General features: G+C 29.3%; 4 protein-coding genes across 4 annotated transcripts; 1 reads left to right on the top strand and 3 right to left on the bottom strand.

Annotated features, from left to right (window-relative positions):
• Positions 1 to 42: 42 nt before the first annotated feature.
• Positions 43 to 4,799, bottom strand: MKS88_005679 (uncharacterized protein; the record flags this gene model as incomplete). The annotated part of the gene is made up of 5 exons (XM_067218964.1): positions 43 to 260; positions 501 to 3,194; positions 3,298 to 3,561; positions 4,152 to 4,208; positions 4,697 to 4,799. 5 exons carry the CDS (start codon positions 4,797 to 4,799, stop codon positions 43 to 45), a joined length of 3,336 nt encoding a protein of 1,111 aa, XP_067070887.1.
• Positions 4,800 to 8,778: 3,979 nt separating this feature from the next.
• Positions 8,779 to 11,194, top strand: MKS88_005678 (merozoite surface protein 9; the record flags this gene model as incomplete). Its single annotated transcript, XM_067218963.1, has 2 exons — positions 8,779 to 10,929; positions 11,057 to 11,194. 2 exons carry the CDS (start codon positions 8,779 to 8,781, stop codon positions 11,192 to 11,194), a joined length of 2,289 nt encoding a protein of 762 aa, XP_067070886.1.
• Positions 11,195 to 12,400: 1,206 nt separating this feature from the next.
• On the bottom strand, positions 12,401 to 14,144 carry MKS88_005677 (RNA pseudouridylate synthase; the record flags this gene model as incomplete). The annotated part of the gene is made up of 3 exons (XM_067218962.1): positions 12,401 to 13,486; positions 13,752 to 13,830; positions 14,116 to 14,144. The coding sequence occupies 3 exons, from the start codon at positions 14,142 to 14,144 to the stop codon at positions 12,401 to 12,403; spliced, it is 1,194 nt and encodes a 397-aa protein (XP_067070885.1).
• Positions 14,145 to 16,007: 1,863 nt separating this feature from the next.
• Positions 16,008 to 20,151, bottom strand: MKS88_005676 (uncharacterized protein; the record flags this gene model as incomplete). The annotated part of the gene is made up of 2 exons (XM_067218960.1): positions 16,008 to 19,664; positions 20,137 to 20,151. 2 exons carry the CDS (start codon positions 20,149 to 20,151, stop codon positions 16,008 to 16,010), a joined length of 3,672 nt encoding a protein of 1,223 aa, XP_067070884.1.
• Between the last annotated feature and the right edge of the window lie 1,183 nt (positions 20,152 to 21,334).

Raw genomic sequence — 21,334 nt, 5'->3', positions numbered from 1 at the left:
AACAAATATATATATGGATGGCAAAAGACAATTTTCTCCATATCACAGAAAATGAATTTCCACTTTGTCCGAATGACTCAGAATATCACTTTCTGATGGCGCCTTTTGAATAAAAGGATCGTCATCCACTGAAGCTTTATACAACTCCAGTTTTTTTAAAAATTTCGAATGTAGTTTTTGGACTCTTTCTTTATCTAGCATTAACTTCTTGTGCTCATCTGTTGTCTTTTCCCAAATGTGTGGGTTTAAATATTCAAGGCCTGCAAAATAAAGAAATGTGAACAGATCCATACATACATATATACATACATATATATATATATATATATATATATATATATATATATATATATATATATTCATATATGTACATATATATATTCGTATATGTACATATGTATATACATGCATGCTTGAAGTGAGGAAAGGAGATATTCCACTGTTGAAGAAGTTTATCGAAGGAACGAAAATGTGAACCCTTCACGTATGCGAAGTCATACCCGGGGGGGGTTTCAAGTCGGGGTAACCTTCAGAGGATTTCAAATGATTGTGAATGGATGTAAACCTTTTTTGAACAGAGGTGTACTCATCCGTGTACTCCTTAATTGTTCGATCTGTTTCCTGATGAACAGTAATATCATCTTGAATAATGGAACTACCTTTTCTAATTTTTTCCATAGCTATTTCCATATTAATTAAAGCTCTCTTCATAACACGATCATCAACTTGTTTGTCCCATGAAAAAGTTTTGTCAATTCCAGTTCCAAAGAGTAAAGCATTGTTCTGTTTATCATAAAAAAGAATTTTTGATTGCTCCTTTTTTAACCATATTCCTTTTAAAAACCTGGGTTGATAATTTTGTCTTTTTAAAAAATCATCTTGAGTAGCTAAGGAATTATTAAACATAGTGAAATCATAATTTTTTTCATCTTTTATTAAATATGCATCTTCAATATATTCCCCTGGAGGTAGAGAAATGTAAACAAAACCAGACAAGTAATCTTTAAAAAAAAAATGATCAAAAAACTGCAATGTGTTATCTATTAATAGGATGTCTTTTTTCTTATATATGTTCGGGTTTTTCATATCTTCTCTCAATATATCATATATGTTGTTCGACTTGTTACTACCTAATGCACTTTTCGAGTCTGTATACGTTGTTTCCTTGTCTTTTCCATTTTTCTTTACGTACAATATCTTGTTTCGCTGCACATTGCAAATGTAATCAATGTAGTCGTTATCATAGTCAACAATTTTTACCCTGCATACTTTCGCGCCGGAGCTACGTCCACTTCGACTTCTCCTATCATTTCCATCGCTTCTATCCATTGTGTCCATTCTATCCATTTCGCTTGCAGTTCCTCTTCGCCTTTTTTCAAGAATACCCCCTTGTAGCGATTTTTCCGATATGTACAAATTTTTTTTTTCCATTTCTGCCATATCTAGTGCACAATTCGCATGAAATTTTCCATTCACACCTGTGTCGGATTCCTTCACATCCCAGTGTTCATACTCGACTTCTTTATTGGTATATTTTAACTTAATGAATGTATCAAGTATATCAAAATCCACTTTCTCATGATTAGCTAATTTTTTTTCTGCCATACTTCTATTCTCTAAATACTCCGGTTTATCCTCTAAACATTCTGTTGGGTTCAAGTTGGTGTCAAGTTCATACTTATATTTTAAATTTGGATTCATCATTTTCGGCATATACCCTTCTCCATATTTTATATGTGGAACTACTTCACGCACTTCGGAAAAAAAAATACTCTCATAGAAGCAGCATCTTGTGTATGGGTCCTTTTCCAAAAATTCCTGCGCTTCTTCTTCATCTCGGCAATTTACTATGTTCAGTTCTGCTACGCAGCTAGAGTTATACCTTTCTTGGTTTTCCCCCTCTTCGGTATCATTCGGGAGATGCTCACTTTTACCACTACATCTGCTACTACTGTTAGTGCTATCCCAACTGCTAGTACTACCGCTACCACTGATACCATCCCTTTCGCCTGCCCCGGTGATGCTCCTTATCCGGCAGTGTTCGTCTAGCTGAACAGCTGTGCACCGCTCCAGGAGCTCAAATTCCGCGTTAAACTTGGATAGAATACTCTTCGTCTGATCCTCGGTTATTGGCAAGTACTGATGAGTAGTCAAAAATATATCCTTCAAGTTGTCCTTGTGTACTTTTTTCAATATACCCAGTTTAAAAATCATATTGGATGTTATGTAAAACCTCATATGCTTTTCATATAAAGAATTGATTTCCTTTAATTTTTGAGGATTAAAAAATTTTATAAATAAATAATTTTTTTGCAAAAAGAGATTAGGAAAATTACCTAGGAGAAAATGGTCATTATTACTTTCATACGAATACAAATATAATTCTTCACATAATCCTAGTTTTATATACGGATTTGATTTCATAAACATATTAGCATAATGTAAATTCAATGAAGTAAAAAAAAGTATATTACCATATATATTATTATTTTTTTTTAAGTTAAATAGCATCAATATTTTTGAAGTATTTTGATATATCCTTGTTGATAACTTGACCCATGATAAGAACTCTAAGACATATTTATGCCGTATATTTTTATTAAATCGATCATATATATTTTTTTCTTCCTCATTTTCATAATTATATTTTTTATCAAAAAATAGACAAACATATAATTTCCAGTTAATTGGTACTGAAGGATAATATAAATCTTCTTCTCTTATATTTCTTTCTAAATTTTCAATTTTATTTGATTCATACATTTTTTTAAAATTACTAGTGGAGCCTACATTTGGGTTATCAAAATATATAGGCAAATGTTGATAATATTTATGAACATGTTCAGAGTCAAAATCTTTATCACTAAAATTTCTTCCATATACATAATATTTCTTTCTTTTCGTTTCTTCACTTAAATCATCTTTATCAAAATTATCTTCATCAGCACTGTAATCATTTTGATCACATTCTGTCAGCCCATCAAAATAAATGTTTTTCATATCATTTTCAATACACCCACGTAAGCTATCATGTAATTCGGGGTCTAAGTCTTCTTGTTCATAATCTTTTGCTTCTTCTAGTTCATCATTTAAAACACAAAGTTTTTTTCTTTTTTTTACTTCACCATAGCTTTTTATAGTTTTACAACTAGACATATTATTCCCGATAATAATAAAAAAGAAAGAAGAAAATCCTTTTTTTTTTTTTTTTTTTTACTTTTGGTATGCTAACCAATTTTCTTTTATTGAAATGGTAATATATATTCTTTTTCCCCTTCGATTTACAGCTTTTTCTACCTTTATAACAAACATTGCTCTGATCCCCGTCTTTATGCGCACTGATATGGGCCTTAAAGGGTAAGAATACCTTCCTCCCCTTGATAATTGATACACATCTAAGTGAACAGTCATTATGTGATACACTTCTATGTGAGTGGTCCCTGTGCGAGTAGCCCCTATGTGAGATTTTTTCTCCTTGAACCTCCCTCAAATGACTAACCGAATGGTATTGCTTTCGACTTACACTTACCCCGCTGAGTATTTCCCACTCTTTTAAAAATACTGCGAAAAAAAAGTATATGTACAACTTAAGCATATTCTTACATTTTAACTATAATATTATGCGCTAAAAAAAAAAAAAAAATACGTTCTTATATGCTCCTAAATTTTTTCTCCCCAAATTTTCCAAATGTGCTCATTCGTTGACTTAATTAAATTGGTTTTCCTTTATCCCGTTTAAGCGCCTCTTGTTCCTATTTTACTTCGTTTAATTTCTCATTTTGTTCCTTTATTTATATATATAAGTACATATGTATATGCACATATACATATTATAGTATTTATTTCTTTACTTCACTTCTTTTATATTTTTATATTTTTATTTCACATATGTTATTTCATTTTGTTTTATTTTATTTATTTTATTATTTTATTATTTTATTTTTTATTACTCCACATACTTTTTTGCGCCTTCACTCTTCCCCTTTTACACTTTTTCTCTCTTACCAAATCGATTGATAATAACGATCATACACGCGTGTACGCATACAGCATGTACATAATAGCATAGATATGTACGTTAATGTACGCATATATTTGTATATATATATATATATATATATATGTTCACATATGATCCAATTTTTCCTGACTCTTGGTGCTTTTCCTTCTTGACCTCTCAGTTTTATTTAATTTAGCCAACGAGTCTACTAAAATGTATTAGAGCACAAAAAAAAGAAAATAAAAAATAATTTTTAAAAGTGAAAAGGGTTAATAATAAATACACCCTTTGAAAAAAATTTGACCTTGTATATTTGTAGAAAAGTATATAATATGTATATATATATTATATATTTATTTATTTATTCATTTTAAATTGCGTTGTGATATGTATTATTGAGCATATATAAATGTTATATGCGAATTGTACATGTAGGTTGTCTGTCATTGTTATATTCATAATTTTTTTCTTCAGTTCTTTTCGTTTATTTTCGTCTAGTTTTTTTTTTTTTTTTTTTTTAATTTTTTTTCCATAGAATGAAGTTCATTTTTCCAGCTATTTTTGTAAAATCAAGTTCAGTTATCAGTGCAAGGATAACCCAATAAGATGACTACTATTAAACGTGGCACCTCCAAAAATGAGAGGAAATGATATATGTGTGCATATACATATACGCATATATACGTGCATATGTACCTATATTTGTACTCATTTTATCAAAATACCGACGAAAGAAATAGAAAGAATGAAAGGTATTTTCCCCATCTGCTTGAAAATTTGTGTACGACTTAGAAAACATTTTCAACCAGTGCGCAAAATTTTGCTTGTTATAAAAATGTATATTACATTTATATCACATCATGTAGTTATAATGGGGGTTCGCTTTTTTATAAAGAATTAAAATGATATAACAATGAAGTGAACATCTTAAATTTAAAGGAATACTATATGATGAATGGTACATGAACACATGCATATATATATATATATATATATATAAATGCATGTGTATGTATTTATATAATACAACATCAAAATAAACGTAGAGATAATTTTTATTGGAGAATAATGTTCAGACGTTGTTCAAATAAAATCATATGTCAAAATACATACCCTTTGTTACGTTTTACACACAACTGCTTCGTTCACACGTGCTGCATAGTTTCTGTGTGTTGTACATGTGTGTACTTCTTTCTATTTGAAAAAAGACAGCTGTAAATTACTCCCACATATAAAGGCGTAGACATATTATATTAACTGTGCAACGGATCTATATATAATTTTGTATTCATTTTGTTAAGCACTATCTAAACAAATAGATGATAATTTGTTGCGCATTTTTTTTATTTGCTATTTGTATTTTGTTTTTTCCCCATTAATGATTTATTATGACTAGTAATATGACTCGATCTTTGGTTTGTTTAATTTGTACGCGGTTTTGTTTTACCTGTACGTTATACATACGTATGTACATACATATATACATACATGTACACATAAATATATTCGTACAATGTATATATGTACACCTGTGTGCAAGTGTACTCTGTTTAGCTGGGCCCTTTTTCACATAACTCTTTTTTCATTAAACACATTATGTTTATTTATTATCGTATATAAAATGCAATTAATGCAATATTTTCTTTTTTACTTTGTGGATTAGAGTAACATATCTGAATTATTTATTTTATTTTTCTTTTAAATGCTAATTAATACTGTCATTATTCTTACTAACACTAAGAACATACACATTATTATAATGCGCTATGATATATATATATATAATATATACATTTATGTATATACACATATATAAAATAAAAAGACAACTATATATTTACCCCTTTTTCTTTACTTTTTATAATATATACGAAATGCCACAAAACACGTAATTGATTATCTCTTCTTTTGTTTATTCACCTTTTATGAGTAAGAAAAAAAAAAAAAAAAAAAAAACATGAACACTGTCATAATATATTACATTACAATGTGTGACACTTCACCAAGTCATATTAATGAATTAGTAGACTTTTATTATTTGTTCTCCTATGAAATGTTTAAAAAAAAAAAAGAAAAAGTACGATTTACGAATATAAGTAAAATATTTGTTCCTCTAAATAATCAATTTTTTACCATTAAAAAATGCATTTTTATTATGGATTACCTTCTTTTTAAAATATGAAAAAAGGAAAAAAAAAAAAAAAAATGTTCATATTTTTATTATGACGCTCCTTTTTAGTAAGAATAAATTTAATGTACATAAATATTTTTACAATTTTTTTCCGTTGCAAAATTAAATCTTAAGAAAAATATATTAAGTGTACTTAGCAAATATTTGAATATTATAAAAATTAGTTGAACTGAATAAATATGTATTTAAAGTGTCATATTGGAGAAAGTATGATACTAGGAAGCGATCAAAAATCAGAAATACGGCCAAAGGGCAATATGCATAATATGTATGAACAGTACATTAATTAATTTTACCCTCTCATTACATGTTATCGTATATATTTTATTAAATTAAAAAAATAAAAATAAAAAAATACATACGTACATGTGTACATAACATACACACACATGTACAAATTCCCCTTTACACGTATTTACGTGTGTTCATGCCACAAAAGCGCGACTGCTTTGTGTGCGTACATTACGTCTTCACTGTGAATATTATTTTCATTCTAGTCATTTATGAGAAAAAACATAAGGAGGTTGTAAAATGGCGAGAAACAAAATGACAGAATAGAAATATATGTGAAACCTTTTGACATGCATTAAAACAATTTGGCTATTTTTCAAAGGACAACAGCTAGCCAAAATGCAATAATTTCCTGGTGTTCAGAAAAAAAAAAAAAAAAAGGAGAGTTAATATTTCATCGTTCTGTTTTTACATATATATATATATATATATATATATATATATATGTAATACATATATTTATCTTTTTTTATTTTGTTGAAACAACCGTATTACAACAATGAATAAAAAACTTCAGTCGGTTACAGTATTTCAGTATGATTGTCTAACACACGAAAAAGAATATTAACTTGGTGCACAGATCATTATGATCATTTATTGCACATTCGTTCGGGCGCTCAGTTGTTTGGTTGTTCAATAGTCCAGTTCAGTAGCTTAACCGCTTGACTGCTCAGTCGTTCGGTTATTTATCCTTTTTGGAGGGGTGTTATTTTATTTTTGACAAAAGTGCGAACCTTTATTTCAGTATTTTTATCGTACACCTGTTAGTGCACAGTTCAGTCAATTATGCATATGTACATAATATATGCATAAATGTGCATGTGTAAATTTAACACGTCACGGGGCTGTATTTTTTTTTTTTTTTTGAATTATCTTTTAGCACATTTTTTACATTGTGACAATCGATTTTATACGATATTAAATTATTAGATTTTATTTTACTTTTTTTCTTCTTTTTTTTTTTTTTTTTTTTTTTTTTTTTTTTTTTTTTTTTTTTTTTTTCTTTCCTCTTTTTAGTTGTGAAATATAATTTAAAGAGTAGAATACTGAAAATATTACTTCTAAGAATACAGTAAAAGGCAAAACATTTCTTCTAGAAGTGGAAATTTATTTCGTTTGAATATTACATGTACGTACATATATATTTACATGCATGTTTTACATGAATAAATCTTTTTACGACATTTTCGAATATTTCTAAAATCGCTGGAAGGTCAGGTACCAATCGAAACCGTGCACGCAATTGTATACGTATATTTATTTATATAAATGTATGCATACACAAATATATATACACACATATATATATGCACACCTATATATATACACACCTATACATATACACACCTATATATATACACACATATATATATACACACCTATACATATACACACCTATGTATATACACACCTATATATATACACACCTATACATATACACACCTATATATATACACACCTATATATATACACACCTATACATATACACACCTATATATATACACATATATATATATATACACACCTATACATATACACACCTATATATATACACATATATATATATATACACACATATATATATACACACCTATATATATACACACATATATATATATACACAAATATATACAAATTAACCATGCTGCATTGTAATATGCTCAACAGAACAAAGCGAAATGCACGATTGCATATTTGTCAATCTTTTTTAAAAAAAGTGACCCCTTTTTAAACTTGAATTGAACTTGAATTTTTCTTTTTTTTTCTTTTCTCTCTTTTCTCTCTTTCTTTTCTCTCTTTTCTCTCTTTTCTCTCCTTTTTTTTTTTATAACGCCTTCACAATTGAGCGTTTGGGGGGGGTGGGGGAAGGTTTACTTTGCGATCTCTCTTTACGTCAAGGGGCTTACACACAGCTTCCTACATATATGCATAAATATGTTCATATATTCACAAATATATACATACATTTATGTGCATATAACTACTTACGTATGTATATATGCGCAAATAACTACTTATATATGTCTGTATGTACATATAACTACATATATGTGTATATATGTTCATACGCCTCATGAATGCGTGTGCAACTGCAAATTTGCTAATACACAAGCCACAAATTTTTTTTTTTTTAACGACATACCTTTTGTTGTAGGTCTCTGTAAAAAAGAAAAAGTAAAACAAAAATAAGGCAGAAGAAACAGAAAAGACAAAAATAATCGAGAAAATCCTAGTACTGCAAAATAACAGCGAAACAAAAAAAGTACTTCAACAATAGCTCCTTTTTTCCTAAAGAATGAAAATAAAATTTTTAATTTTTCCCTTGGTTGCCTTGCTTGTTCAGAATAGTTTTGCAAGGTGTAACGATGTGGCAGAATTCACAAAATTGTTCGACAACGACCTTATAAGTAATTATGAGAAATTATTTAAAGTTATCAAATGTCAATATTGCAAAGCAAATAAAAAAGAATTTAAGGATGAAAAATGTAAACAAATAAAGGAAGAATGTAAGCAATTATTGAAAGAAGGAAAATATCCCCAAATGGTAAAGAATTTAATGTATGGTATAAAAGTAGATGATAGTCAAGATTTATTTGGACATGACACAGAGGAATTAAAAAAATTAATTAATTTCTTAGAATTGCATAAAAAAGAAATTGACAATGTAAAAGGTATGATAGATCATATAAAAGATAACAAATCCTTGTTGCAACTTAATGCAGGAAACAACTCAACTGTTCATACTCTAAATGCAAAAATGAAGAACTTGAAAAATAATGTAGACTATATAGAAAAGAGTCAGGATTTCATAAATAAACATTTAAATGCTGGAAGTGATGATATAGATAATGAGGATTTGCAAAATATGTTTAATATAAAAGAAACAGGAGAAACAGATAATGGTTATAAAGGATTATATAAACTTAGCAATAGTGCGAATACATTAGATCTTAATGAAGATGATAATATTCATAATATAGAACTAGGGGATATTGGTATCAAAGATTTTGTAAAAAATAATATGAAAGATATATTTAAAAATGGAGATGGACTTTTAGATATAGTAAAAAGTACATTAATTCAAGATGGTGGTAATATTGGAGGAGATTTAGTAAATCTTATAGAAAAAGGAAAAGAGATAGGTGAAAAAATTTTACATATAGAAGGAGTAATTAAAGGTAAATCAAAAACACAAACAGGTCATGATGCAATTGAACAGCTAGATCATTTTAAAACGGAATTAGCTTCTTATGAATATTTATTAGTTAATCTTAAAGGTGTAGTTCTGAATAAACTAAAAGATATATTACTAAAACTGTTATATAAAGCTTATATATCCTATAGAAAAAAAAAAGCAAAAGAATTAGGTTTAGAAGAAGCAGTTGAAGTTACTCATGATGCCTATGTGAATGAATTAAAAAAAGGTATCATCGAATTAGGTATGAAAATATTCTTTCACAAAGTCAAACATTTATTATCTATCGTTAAAAAGAAAATATTCTACAAAAAGAACTCAAAAGCTAGTACTTCGGGTAAGGAACAAGAACAGGTCGATATGCATAATACCGTTAAAACACCTAAACTAAGAGGAACTGCCCCAGATGAAGAGGTTGCTCTTATGTCCAGCATAGACAACATGATTGAAGAAATAGACTTTTACGAAAATGAAATGTATCACAATCAATATGTAGACACAGCCAACCAAGAAAATGCTAACGTGCAAGGAATGGACGAAGATGAACAAACACAAGACGAACAAATGGTTGACGAGCAAGCGGCTAATCCAGTAGTGGATGGTACGCCAACCGATAACACGCCAACCGATAACACACCAACCGATAACACACCAGCCGATAACACACCAACCGATAACACACCAACAGATAACACACCAGCCGATAACACACCAACAGATAACACACCAGCGGGTGGCGTTGAACAGGAAGTAGAGGCTCCAAACAATAATCAGAATGAAGAAACGAATGCCCTTAATTACAATTTTGTTGAGACTCTTGACAAATTAGCTGAAGAGGGTGCCGTCCAAGATGCAATAAATCAAATAGTACACGATAGCATAGCTGTGGAAGCTGCCAAAATAGAGGAAGTCGTTGACAACGTTATAGAGGAAGTGTCTAAAATGGAGGACAATTTACCAGGTAACGAAAACGAAGCGGATGAGTTAAGTCAAGTCCAAACTCCACACAGTGAAACAGCGGTACCTAATCACGCAGTGGGTGAAGTAACTCAAGAACTAGCAGCACATAACGAAGCGGCAGAGGTAGTTCAACCATCTACACCATATAACCAAGTGGGGGAAGTAACTCAAACTCAAGCGGTAGTACCACAAAACAATGCGGATGAGGTTGTCCAAGCAGTGGTACCACACAACAACGAAGTAGGTGAGGCAGTCCAAACGGCAGTTCCACACAACGAAGTAGTCGAAGTGGTATAAGAAGAAGCATGCATCAATTTTCGCCATGCTTTGCAGAAACAATATGCAATGACTTTCCTCCATTTCTGTTCTTCCAACGGAAGCAAACGCGATTTTCAAAAATTGCACCCATATGTTTTAGCACGATCTTACCACAATCATAGTACAGTTTTATATGTTCGTATTTTTCAATAATTTTGTTATCTTTAAAGGTGCAATTGATGAGGGTCCAAAGTTGGAAATCATAAATGATATCTTCATTCATAGTGTCCACAAGTAGAGTTAAAAAAAAAAAAAAAAAATCTGTTACCCTTTTTTCACTTTGTTAATATTCTACCAATAAGTGCGTGCGTATATACATAAATGCATATAATATGTACATATGTTGTACACATATGCACATGGTTCGTTTGTTTCTTTCCAAAATGGACAGTATATGTATATTTATTTTGAATGGAGTACTAAAAGAATATGGTTATATATAAAAGTAATTAAATTGGCTAAAAAAAAAAAAAAAATTATTTTGCGAAGCCTTATTTTGTTGGTTTGTATATTTGTACTTGGATGAGTTCCGTTTAACACAACATTGAAGAGTGTTTAAATTGGACAGTATATATGGTTACTTTGTCTCTCTCGTTTTACTTTATATTATTTCATTTTTTTTTTTTTTTTTTTTGTATATTGTACCGTAAAATCATTTGCAAAATTTTTTCCTATGTTTGTGTATATAGTTTTATTCATTATCCGTTGAAACGCTAATTTTTTCGTGGTAGATTATTAATTTTTTTTTTTTTATCTTAATTTTAAAATTTTAGTTTTTTCATTTTTCCGTTGCAATATTACCTTTATTGTTTTTTTTTTTTTTTTTTTCCTTTTTGTACTTCCTTTTTATTTTTTTTTCCTTTTTTTTTTTTGTTTCCTTTTTGTACTTTTTATTTTTGTTTCCTTTTTGTACTTTTTTATTTTTGTTTCCTTTTTTTTTTTTTCCTTTTTTTCTTTGTTTTCCTAGTATTTGTATTGTAAAAAACTGTCTGATTAACTTCTTTCACTTTTTAAAATAAGAGTTCAGCGTGTGTGAGTCTGTAAAATGCGGCGTGAAAGAATGATGCCCATAGTTACTGAGAGTTACAAATATTTGCACAAAGTTGTGCGTACTCATGGTGAATATTAAAAGTGTGAAGCTCCTGCTCACAGGCAGGTGCTAGCACGAATAGAGAGGGGGGGGGATGGGGAAATAGATATTGTTGGGAAGAAAAAGGCATAAGGAAAAAAAAAAAAAAAAAATAAAAAAAAAATGATGTAATAATTTGCTTGGTCACGATGATCAAAAGTATCATGCATGTGCATATATATTTATGTATATGTTGATATGTCCATAATGGCGGTAAAGGAGGAGAAACATGCAATGGATAACACCTAAAGAAGCTTGGTTTAAAAAAGTATGCTTCTCTACATACGCGAAAGCAGTACTACTTCTTGCTGCACATCATATATCCCTAACAATTGAATCCTTTAAATAATTTTGTACGTAGACAAATTTATCATCAGTATCAGTTACCATATTCCCAGGTGGTTGGCATAATGTTAATTTTGAATTATATTTAGGAATTAAATGAACAATTGTTGAGTGTATTTTTAAAGGCATAATAAAATTTTGTGTTAAATCAGATGATCTGTAAGGTCCAAAAGAAAATCTTTTACATTTCCTGATGGTTATATTATATTTTGCAAATAATTTGTCTATATCTGTGTGTGATTTTTCAACATATGTTAATTTAATCCATTTACTTACTAACCCAGATTTTATGACTTGTACATGTAAAGGACGTATATGCACATGTTCTACATAACAACCTTTTTGCAATAATTTTATTTTTTCATCAGTTAATTGTTCTTGTGTTTTTATTAAATAAGTAGTTAATATATTATTATTTACATGTTTCAAATTATTTGCAAAATCTCCATCATTTGTTAGTAATACTATTCCTTCACTTAATGAGTTAAGACTATTGACAATTATTAAGTGTTCAGGTATAAAATTTATTACATTATTTTTTGATTCATATAATATATTTTTTTTTTTTATAAAATCGAAAAGGTTCATATTCAATTTTGAATTATTCCTAGTTATTATTCTATTATTCTTAAAAAACTCATTTTTATCCCTTATATCTGACTTTCCATCGTTCACAATTCCCCTTACGTTATTCCTTTTTTTGCCCAATTCACCCATTATACTCTGCTTTATCGTTAACGTTTTTTGATCTGTACTAGAACTTCCTGTTAATTCCATACTTGTCAGAAGCTTCCTCTGTATCTTTTTAGCCCCTTCCATATCTCCCTTATATGGTAGTTGTAGTTTATAGTTCTCAGCTAACACCCTCTTATAATCATTATAAAATATCCGCTTTTCCTCATATTCGTAATTTTTATCAGTACTGCAAAATACATGTTTCGGCTTATAAACACCCCATAGTTTTGTTGTAATGTCTACGTTAATTTTCTTTCCGTCTATCACTATCGTCGAATTTACATCAACAGCAACATTTTGCTTAATTACTTGGTTGTTTACCTTTCGTCAGGTTAAGAAAAAAGAAAAAAAAAGAAAGTCTATGAAGATGGTTCCATAAATAATTTTGCATACATGAACGTGGACATGTACAGATATAAAATAAAATAAAACAAAATAAGCAAAATAAACAAAATAAACAAAATAAACAAAATAAACAAAATAAAAAATAGTTGACAAAATTGTGCTGCTCCTCCTGCATACTCCTTAACTGTAAAAAACAAAAAAGAGCAAAAAGTAAAAAGAACGAAACAAAAAAAAATTAAACCTTAATTTTCCCGCTTTTTATCAATTCTTGGGCCTTACTCCTCGACGTTACGGAGGATAGGGACAGTATTTTCGAAAGCCTTAAAAATGTTCTGCACAGGGGAATACACACACACATATATATATATCAATATGTATTAGTGTTAATATATACGTCTGTTACCATATATGTACACATGAACATGTCGTGTTAAATGTTGTGTTAAAATATATGTGTGTAGTAAAAAAGGAGAATAAGAAATATGGCTCAAGGGAACAAAGAAAAACAGCGGAATGTTCAACATACATTCACGAACTCAGACATAATCATGCTTATACTTTCTATGTTAAATAATTTCAAAAAAAGCAAAAAATTGAGTTCATACGTTTTCTTTAGCTGAACTGATGGAAACATGCTCCTTCTTTCCTTCACATTTTTTAGGAAATTTTAAAGGGAAAATACTAACTTCACTTAAAAAGGGAATTATTCCCATATTTATTTTGTATTTACAATTTTTTTTTTTTTTTTTACAATTTAAATAATATTGTATTTGTTGAGATTTTTCTCTCTTTGATATGACTCAGAGAGGAAGAGTGGGGAAAGAAAAAAAAAAAAAAAAAAAAAAAAAAAAAAATAATAATAACAATAACAATAACAATAACAATAACAATAACAATAACAATTACAATAACAATAACAATAACAATAACAATATCAATAACAATAACAATAACAATTACAATAACAATTACAATAACAATAACAATAATAAAATAAGTTAACCTTGTTCATAAAAAGAAAAAAAGGGAAACTACTGAAAAGGTTCAAATGTCGGAAATGATTGACGTGATAATAGTTGAACAGGTATGACGAACAAACAGTTTAACACATGTTCACATGGGGCCAAAAGAGTAACCCGCCTTCGCAAAAATGAGGCTGTTTAATTTTTGTAGGATTTTTTTTTTTTTTTTTTTTTGTATTATCTTAAATAAGAAGAAAAACAAATAGCTATGAAAGGATAATCAAAAATGAAAAAAAATAATAATAAAAAATTGCTAAGTGTTAGGTATAAAGTGCGAAGAGTAACAATTTACCATTTAATAATTCAAAATACAAAATTCCAATTGTACCATTTAGGTGAACACCCTTTTCCCAAGAACAATTTTCTGTAATCGTTCTCCTCATCCTTAGCATAGCACATTACATTCCACTAAGGCTCATCATTGCGTAATGAGATAAGCTACACTTGCTTTTGTGCTTCTCTCATCCAACCATTTTTGTAAATTTGAAAAATGCATCAATGATACCACAACAAAGGCACATGACTTTTCCAACCAACACATTTTATTATACTGCATTCAGATTGTTTTGTTAAAAATAGAGCCTTTACAATAAACTAATAAAAATAAGTTTTTAATAGAATATCTTAGTGCATTTCATGAACATGTGGAGACATATATATATCTACATGTAACATGTACGTGCGAAATGTACATGCACAATTATATGTTCAATGCCCGTACGCATGGATGAATCAGGAAAACGCTGTTATATAGCAAAAATAAAATAAAAGCTGTAATATGCATAAGCATTATGAAAAAAGGCTTTTATTTACATTTTGTTTTCTTTTTAAAATAGCTACATCTCTCTCAACAAACTGTAACACTTAACGACGATAATGCACACAAAAAAAAAAAAAAAATAAAGTAAAATAAAAAAGGGGGGGGGAGGAAATAATGGTAAAAACGAGGAGAAAAAACATTGGGGAAAAAGCCCGCAGGAGGCAGCGATCCCTTATTTCCTGTGTTCATATATAAACTGTGTAACCATAAATAATTTTATGACAGCTCTTACACCTTTATTTTTTTTTATTTCACCCTTTACATAGTTTTTTTTTTTTTAAAATAAACAATAAATTAAGACACATTCTTTTAAATTTCAAAAAAAAAAAAAAAAAAAAAAAAATTAAATAAAACGTTCATAATCACTTGAGGTTACTACTACCTTCTTCTCATTTAAGCCTCCAAAAATTTTTGAGTGCAGAGTGCAAAAACATTTCACATTTTTACAAAAGTGTATGTCATGTTTTTGTAAATGGTAAACTGCACTTCGGTAAGCAACTGTTAAATTTTATGTATGTTTCGAATTCTCCTGAAAGAAATAGGAACCAAGCAACTAAGCATACATACCTGCACACATACGTACAAACATACGTATGTGAACATGGGTGTAACTGCCTATGTTCATATTTCACGCGCGCTAGGTACCCCCCCCCCATTAACAAGCATACATAGCAACTCGCGTCTGATTACCCCCTCCTTTGGCTACCCCATTTTGTTTCTGCCTTTTCTTGGAAGTATTACGCAAAATGTATGCATCCTCCTTCATCCAGTTGCTACGATGTATGTCATCCTCTTCCTCTTTCATTAAGTGTACGTTAAATTTCTTTTTATATATATCAAACAAGTAGTAGTAGTACCTTTTTATTATGCTTACCCTGTAAGCATATGATAATTTTTTAAAATTTTTTCTTTTTCTTTTTTCAATTACATACATATTATAATTATTTTGTTTCATTAAATAGGAACAAACATAAATATTAAATAAGCTCTGTAAAAATTTGGTGCATAATTTATCCAAAATTTTGGTAGCACCAATGGAAGGGGGTAATAGTGCTGGGGTGGTCTTCTGTATAATCTTATTCTTACTAGTATCATTTCCTTTGTTTATGTTATCTACTCTACTCTTTTTGCACTCTTCATATGTATATAAATCTGAATTATCGTTAAAGATGAAAAAGGCTTCACTAAATATGGGGTCTATAAGTCTTCCTTTGTTTTTTTTATCTTCATCCGTGTCTACAGATAAGCACTTTGTTCCTTCTTCCTTCCCATGCTCCTGTTCTATCTTCCGCTCTTGTTTATTCTGTTCATTTGGAAAAACATTTTGTTCTTGGTTTTTTCCCCATTGAGTAGTTCCTGTCCCTATCTCTACCCGATCTGGGGTATTATCATCATTATCATCTTTACGATATAGTTCGGATAACATTTCATTTTTCCTCATACCTTTCTTAAAAACATCTTCATCTAGTTGACCGTTAATGATGGTACCCAAATTTTTGGACTTTTTATGTAAAAAATAAACGTTCATAATCTTTTGAAAATGTACATAAGTTGACAAAATGACTTCCCTCTTTTTGATGCATAAAGGACGACGATCAAAACCATATGAATTAATCGATTCACATAAATATATTTGAAGATTTTTATTTCTCATATTATTTTTGTTAAAATTGTTATATATACAATTTTCGTTACACACACTGTCTTTTTTATTTACAATTTTTATTATTTTTTCAACAATCATATTTATGTTCATATTGTTAATAACTTCATTTCCATTACAGATATTGTAGAAATAGTTCTCTACATTCCCTTCTTCTTTGTCATTATTTGAATGTATGTATTTCTTATGACTACTACTCATGCCGCTATTATTACTATTATTATTAATCCCCCTAAATTCGTTGCGATGGTTTATATTGAAAATTCTGCACACGCGCAGCTTCATGCCCCTCATATCATCCTCCTTTGACACGCGCCTATCACTGCGCCTGCTTCTACTTCCATTGCTATGTGCGCTTCTACTTCCACTGCTACGTTCGCTTCTACTTCCACTGCTACGTTCGCTTCTACTTCCGCTTCTACGTTCGTCCCTACTTCCACTTCTACGTTCGTCCCTACTCACGCTCCTTTTGTTGTCCTTTTTGTTTTTCCCCTTCAAGCCGCTGATAATCTCGTTTTTCATCTCGGGCTCTGTTAAGAAAAACACTATTGATAAATTCAATCCCTTATTGTAATTTATATAATTATAAACTTTTTCTTGATTTTTCTTAGTTTTTAAATTAAGTAATGGTTTATAAAAAGGGATGAATCCATCGAAGTATACATCATATATTAGAATGTTTCTCACATAATTATTCTGTTTTAAACAATAATAACAGAAAAACTCATGTTCAGAATTTTTTGTACAAATAGTTATAACATTCTTCTTATTGTTATAGTATATATCTGTGTTCGATGGTAATTTTATATTAGTACAAACATACGTTAAATTTTCCACCTTTCTATTTAACACTACAACAATGTAACTGTATGGTATGTACAATAAACCACAACAAGCACTGTTATCACAAGTCTTACATTTTTCTTTTATAATTCTGTACAAGCATTTATGAAAAAATAATTTTAACAAATTCTCCTCTTCTTTCGAATTAGTATTGGGGATACAATTCTTCTCCTCTTTTATTCCATCTACCTTTAAATGATTTTTCAGTGTACCTTTGTTACAAGTCTTCCCTTGTACAACATCATCTAAAGGAATAGAAGTACAACTTCTCTTGTCATAATAATATTTTTCAAAACAGAATAACTCGAAGAATGCCTTTGCATACAGTTTCATCTCCGCAGCGTCCGATGCTACCTTCCCGTACGAGCTGGCATCACCTCCACTACTGCATCTATTCATATCACTAACACTGTTTCTATCCACATAGCTAACGTTTTTGTCGATACCACTGCCATCCTTATCATCAAAGATGGAGTTTTTTTCTTTTCCATTATGATCGGAAAAAGTGCAGTTAAAGAGGCAAGGGTATTTACTGTTTAGGTACCTAAAAAAATTTTCTTTTAAATGTTTGTTGGAGCATTTACACACAGGTGGGTTATAAAATAGGAAAATATTTTGGTCGTTCTGTCTGTACATGTCATATATATATTTAAACTGCTTTTCAAAACATAAGACATCTGGTGATAAGTTTGATACATAGCTTGCATCTGAGTAACTAGAATGTGAACTGAATGATTCATTGTGTTCACACTCGTCAGAATAATCATTAATATTGATACTATTACTTATTCTATTTGCCGTATTTACGAAATTGTCCACATCTTCTCCTTCTTTTTCTACTTGTTCCACTTCTTTCACTTCTTCCACTTCTTTCACTTCTTCCACTTCTTTCACTTCTTCCACTTCTTTCACTTCTTCCACTTCTTTCACTTGTTCCACTTGTTCCACTTCTTTCACTTGTTCCACTTGTTCCACTTCTTTCACTTCTTTCACTTCTTTCACTTCTTCCACTTCTTCCACTTCTTTTTTTAAAATATTACCATATTCAACATGATATACATCCTCCGTTGCCTCCTTCACACTACTGCTACGTCGATCATGTAATAAATCGCATTTTTCATTCTCCTTCTCATTAATATGCAAACTTTCGCTTTCATTATTATAGGAAAATGAATCACTCTGTATCTCATTCCTTATTATATTATCTTCTGTATGATTAACAATACTAATTTTACATTCGCCATTTTTTTCTTTATCCTTATTGCCTTTTTTTTTATTTTTATCTTTTTCATTCAATGAACTGTCATTATCCTCTTCCCTAGTTTTTCCACTCCTCATTTGATTATCTTTATCACTAATATTATTGTTCTTTATTTCATTTCTTTCACTTTCTGTTTTTCCTTTTACTAAACTCTTATTCTCATGGATGTTTTCACTTTTACATTGAGCTGACACATTATACATTCCGTCCCAATAACAATCGCGTATTTTGCTGCGGCTACTTCTACCACTACGTCCACCACTGCTAATTGCACTACTTCTAGCGCTACGCCTACCCCTTTTGTCTTTTTTTCCCCTCCCCACTAATGCATGCTTACTAATCAGTATCTTTTTCTTTTTAAAGATAATGTTCAGAAAATTATGATACCCCAAAAATATTTCAAATTTTTCATTTAAATAATAGTTCAACTTATTAACATCTTTTACTTTGTTCTTTCTTTTATTGCTAAGGTATTTGTTTTCAAATAATAATTTATCTATTATTAATTCTTGCCCTATTAAGAAGTTTGATAGTCCGCTGGTATTCTGTCGAGAGAACGAAAAGGAGTGTACGAGAGTCGTACGTGCAGATATGTGTCTATGTTCGCGTGTGAGCAAATGCATATATAAACATACATGTATACATGTAAATATATACACGTATGTAAACCAGTAAATAGTATGCTTAACTGTAGAGTATTCAAATATTAAGAATTGTAAAGAGAACGCTTACGATGATGTAAAATAGCTTAAAGTATAAAAAACATCCATTTTATAAAAAACGAAATAGCACAGGAGGGGAGGGAACATCTTTTGCAGCTTCCCTCCCCCCTTATACGTCTTAACGTCGATTGGACAAGAAATGCATAAATACATATGTACACAAGAACAACGTGCTCATATCACTACAAAAAGGTATACATATACTAGGCGTACAGAACTATATGTAAAATTAGCATGTCGATCCATTTCCAATGTGGGAATATTCTTTTTTTTTTTTTTTTTTTTTCTTTTTTACTTCGAACTTATCCATGTGACAAGTACTGAAAATGTGGTGCCCTGGATCAAACGAATAATTGCTTTTAGGTATTTTTTTTTATTTTTTTATTTTATTTTTTTATTTTTTTTTATTATTTTATTTTTTTATTTTATTTTTTTATTTTATTTTTTTATTTTATTTTTTTATTTTTTTTTATTATTTTTTTTTATCTTTTTTTCTTCTCTCCCTTATAGTACTATTTTTTTTTAGAACGTTCTTTTTTGAAAATTTTTCATAAATTTTCAATAATCTTCAAAATTTTTCAAAACATTTCAAAATTTTCTACATTAAACTGTTGTTGAGTAAACATAAATAATCTTAAAATGAACAGAGTTCTCTACAACAAAAGTGCCAAAAATTAAATGAAGTGCAAAAACAAACTAGAGCACGTCAAGGGGACGAAGAAAAGATGCTCAACTACAAAATACACTTGAAGTTTTCCAACTAAGTTCAACGACTTAAAGGTTAATGAAGCACAAATAAAAAAAAAGTATACATACCTACGTACATACATATACAATACATACATATACAATACATACGTATACAATACATACGTATACAATACATACGTATACAATACATACGTATACAATACATACGTATACAATACATACATATACAGTACATACATATACAATACATACATACATGCATGAATATAGGCATATAGTTCTTATGTATAAATATGAAAATATGCGAATGTGCGTGAACAGCCGTGCGTATTAGCGTATTTAACACCCATCCTACATTATTTAAACGTTAGGAATATTATTTGTAAAAACACCTGACATGTTCATAATAATTTTTTCTTTTTCTCAATCCCAAAAGGTTTACAATATTTCATAATTTAATAAAACATTTTTAAATAAATTTGGAAACCTTTCTTGTTTGCTCAAAATTAAAAAAAAATAAAATAAAACACATGTATATATGCATAAATATATGCATAAATATATGCATAAATATATGCATAAATATATGCGTATATATATGCGTATATATATGAGTTTATATGAGTATATATATGTGTATATATAAACATGTACATATAATGGTGAAAGGAATCTATATATTTATGCGCATTATTTAAGTATTCAATTACGTATATACGTATTATACGCATATTAATGCAAATATATATATATATATATATATATATATATATATATAAATA

This window comes from Plasmodium brasilianum, chromosome 14, assembly GCF_023973825.1.
Source record: "Plasmodium brasilianum strain Bolivian I chromosome 14, whole genome shotgun sequence".
In the NCBI taxonomy this organism is placed as follows: Eukaryota; Apicomplexa; class Aconoidasida; order Haemosporida; family Plasmodiidae; genus Plasmodium; species Plasmodium brasilianum.
The sequence above is the reverse complement of the archived record's forward strand: the minus strand, read 5'-3'. Positions and strand labels throughout refer to the sequence as shown.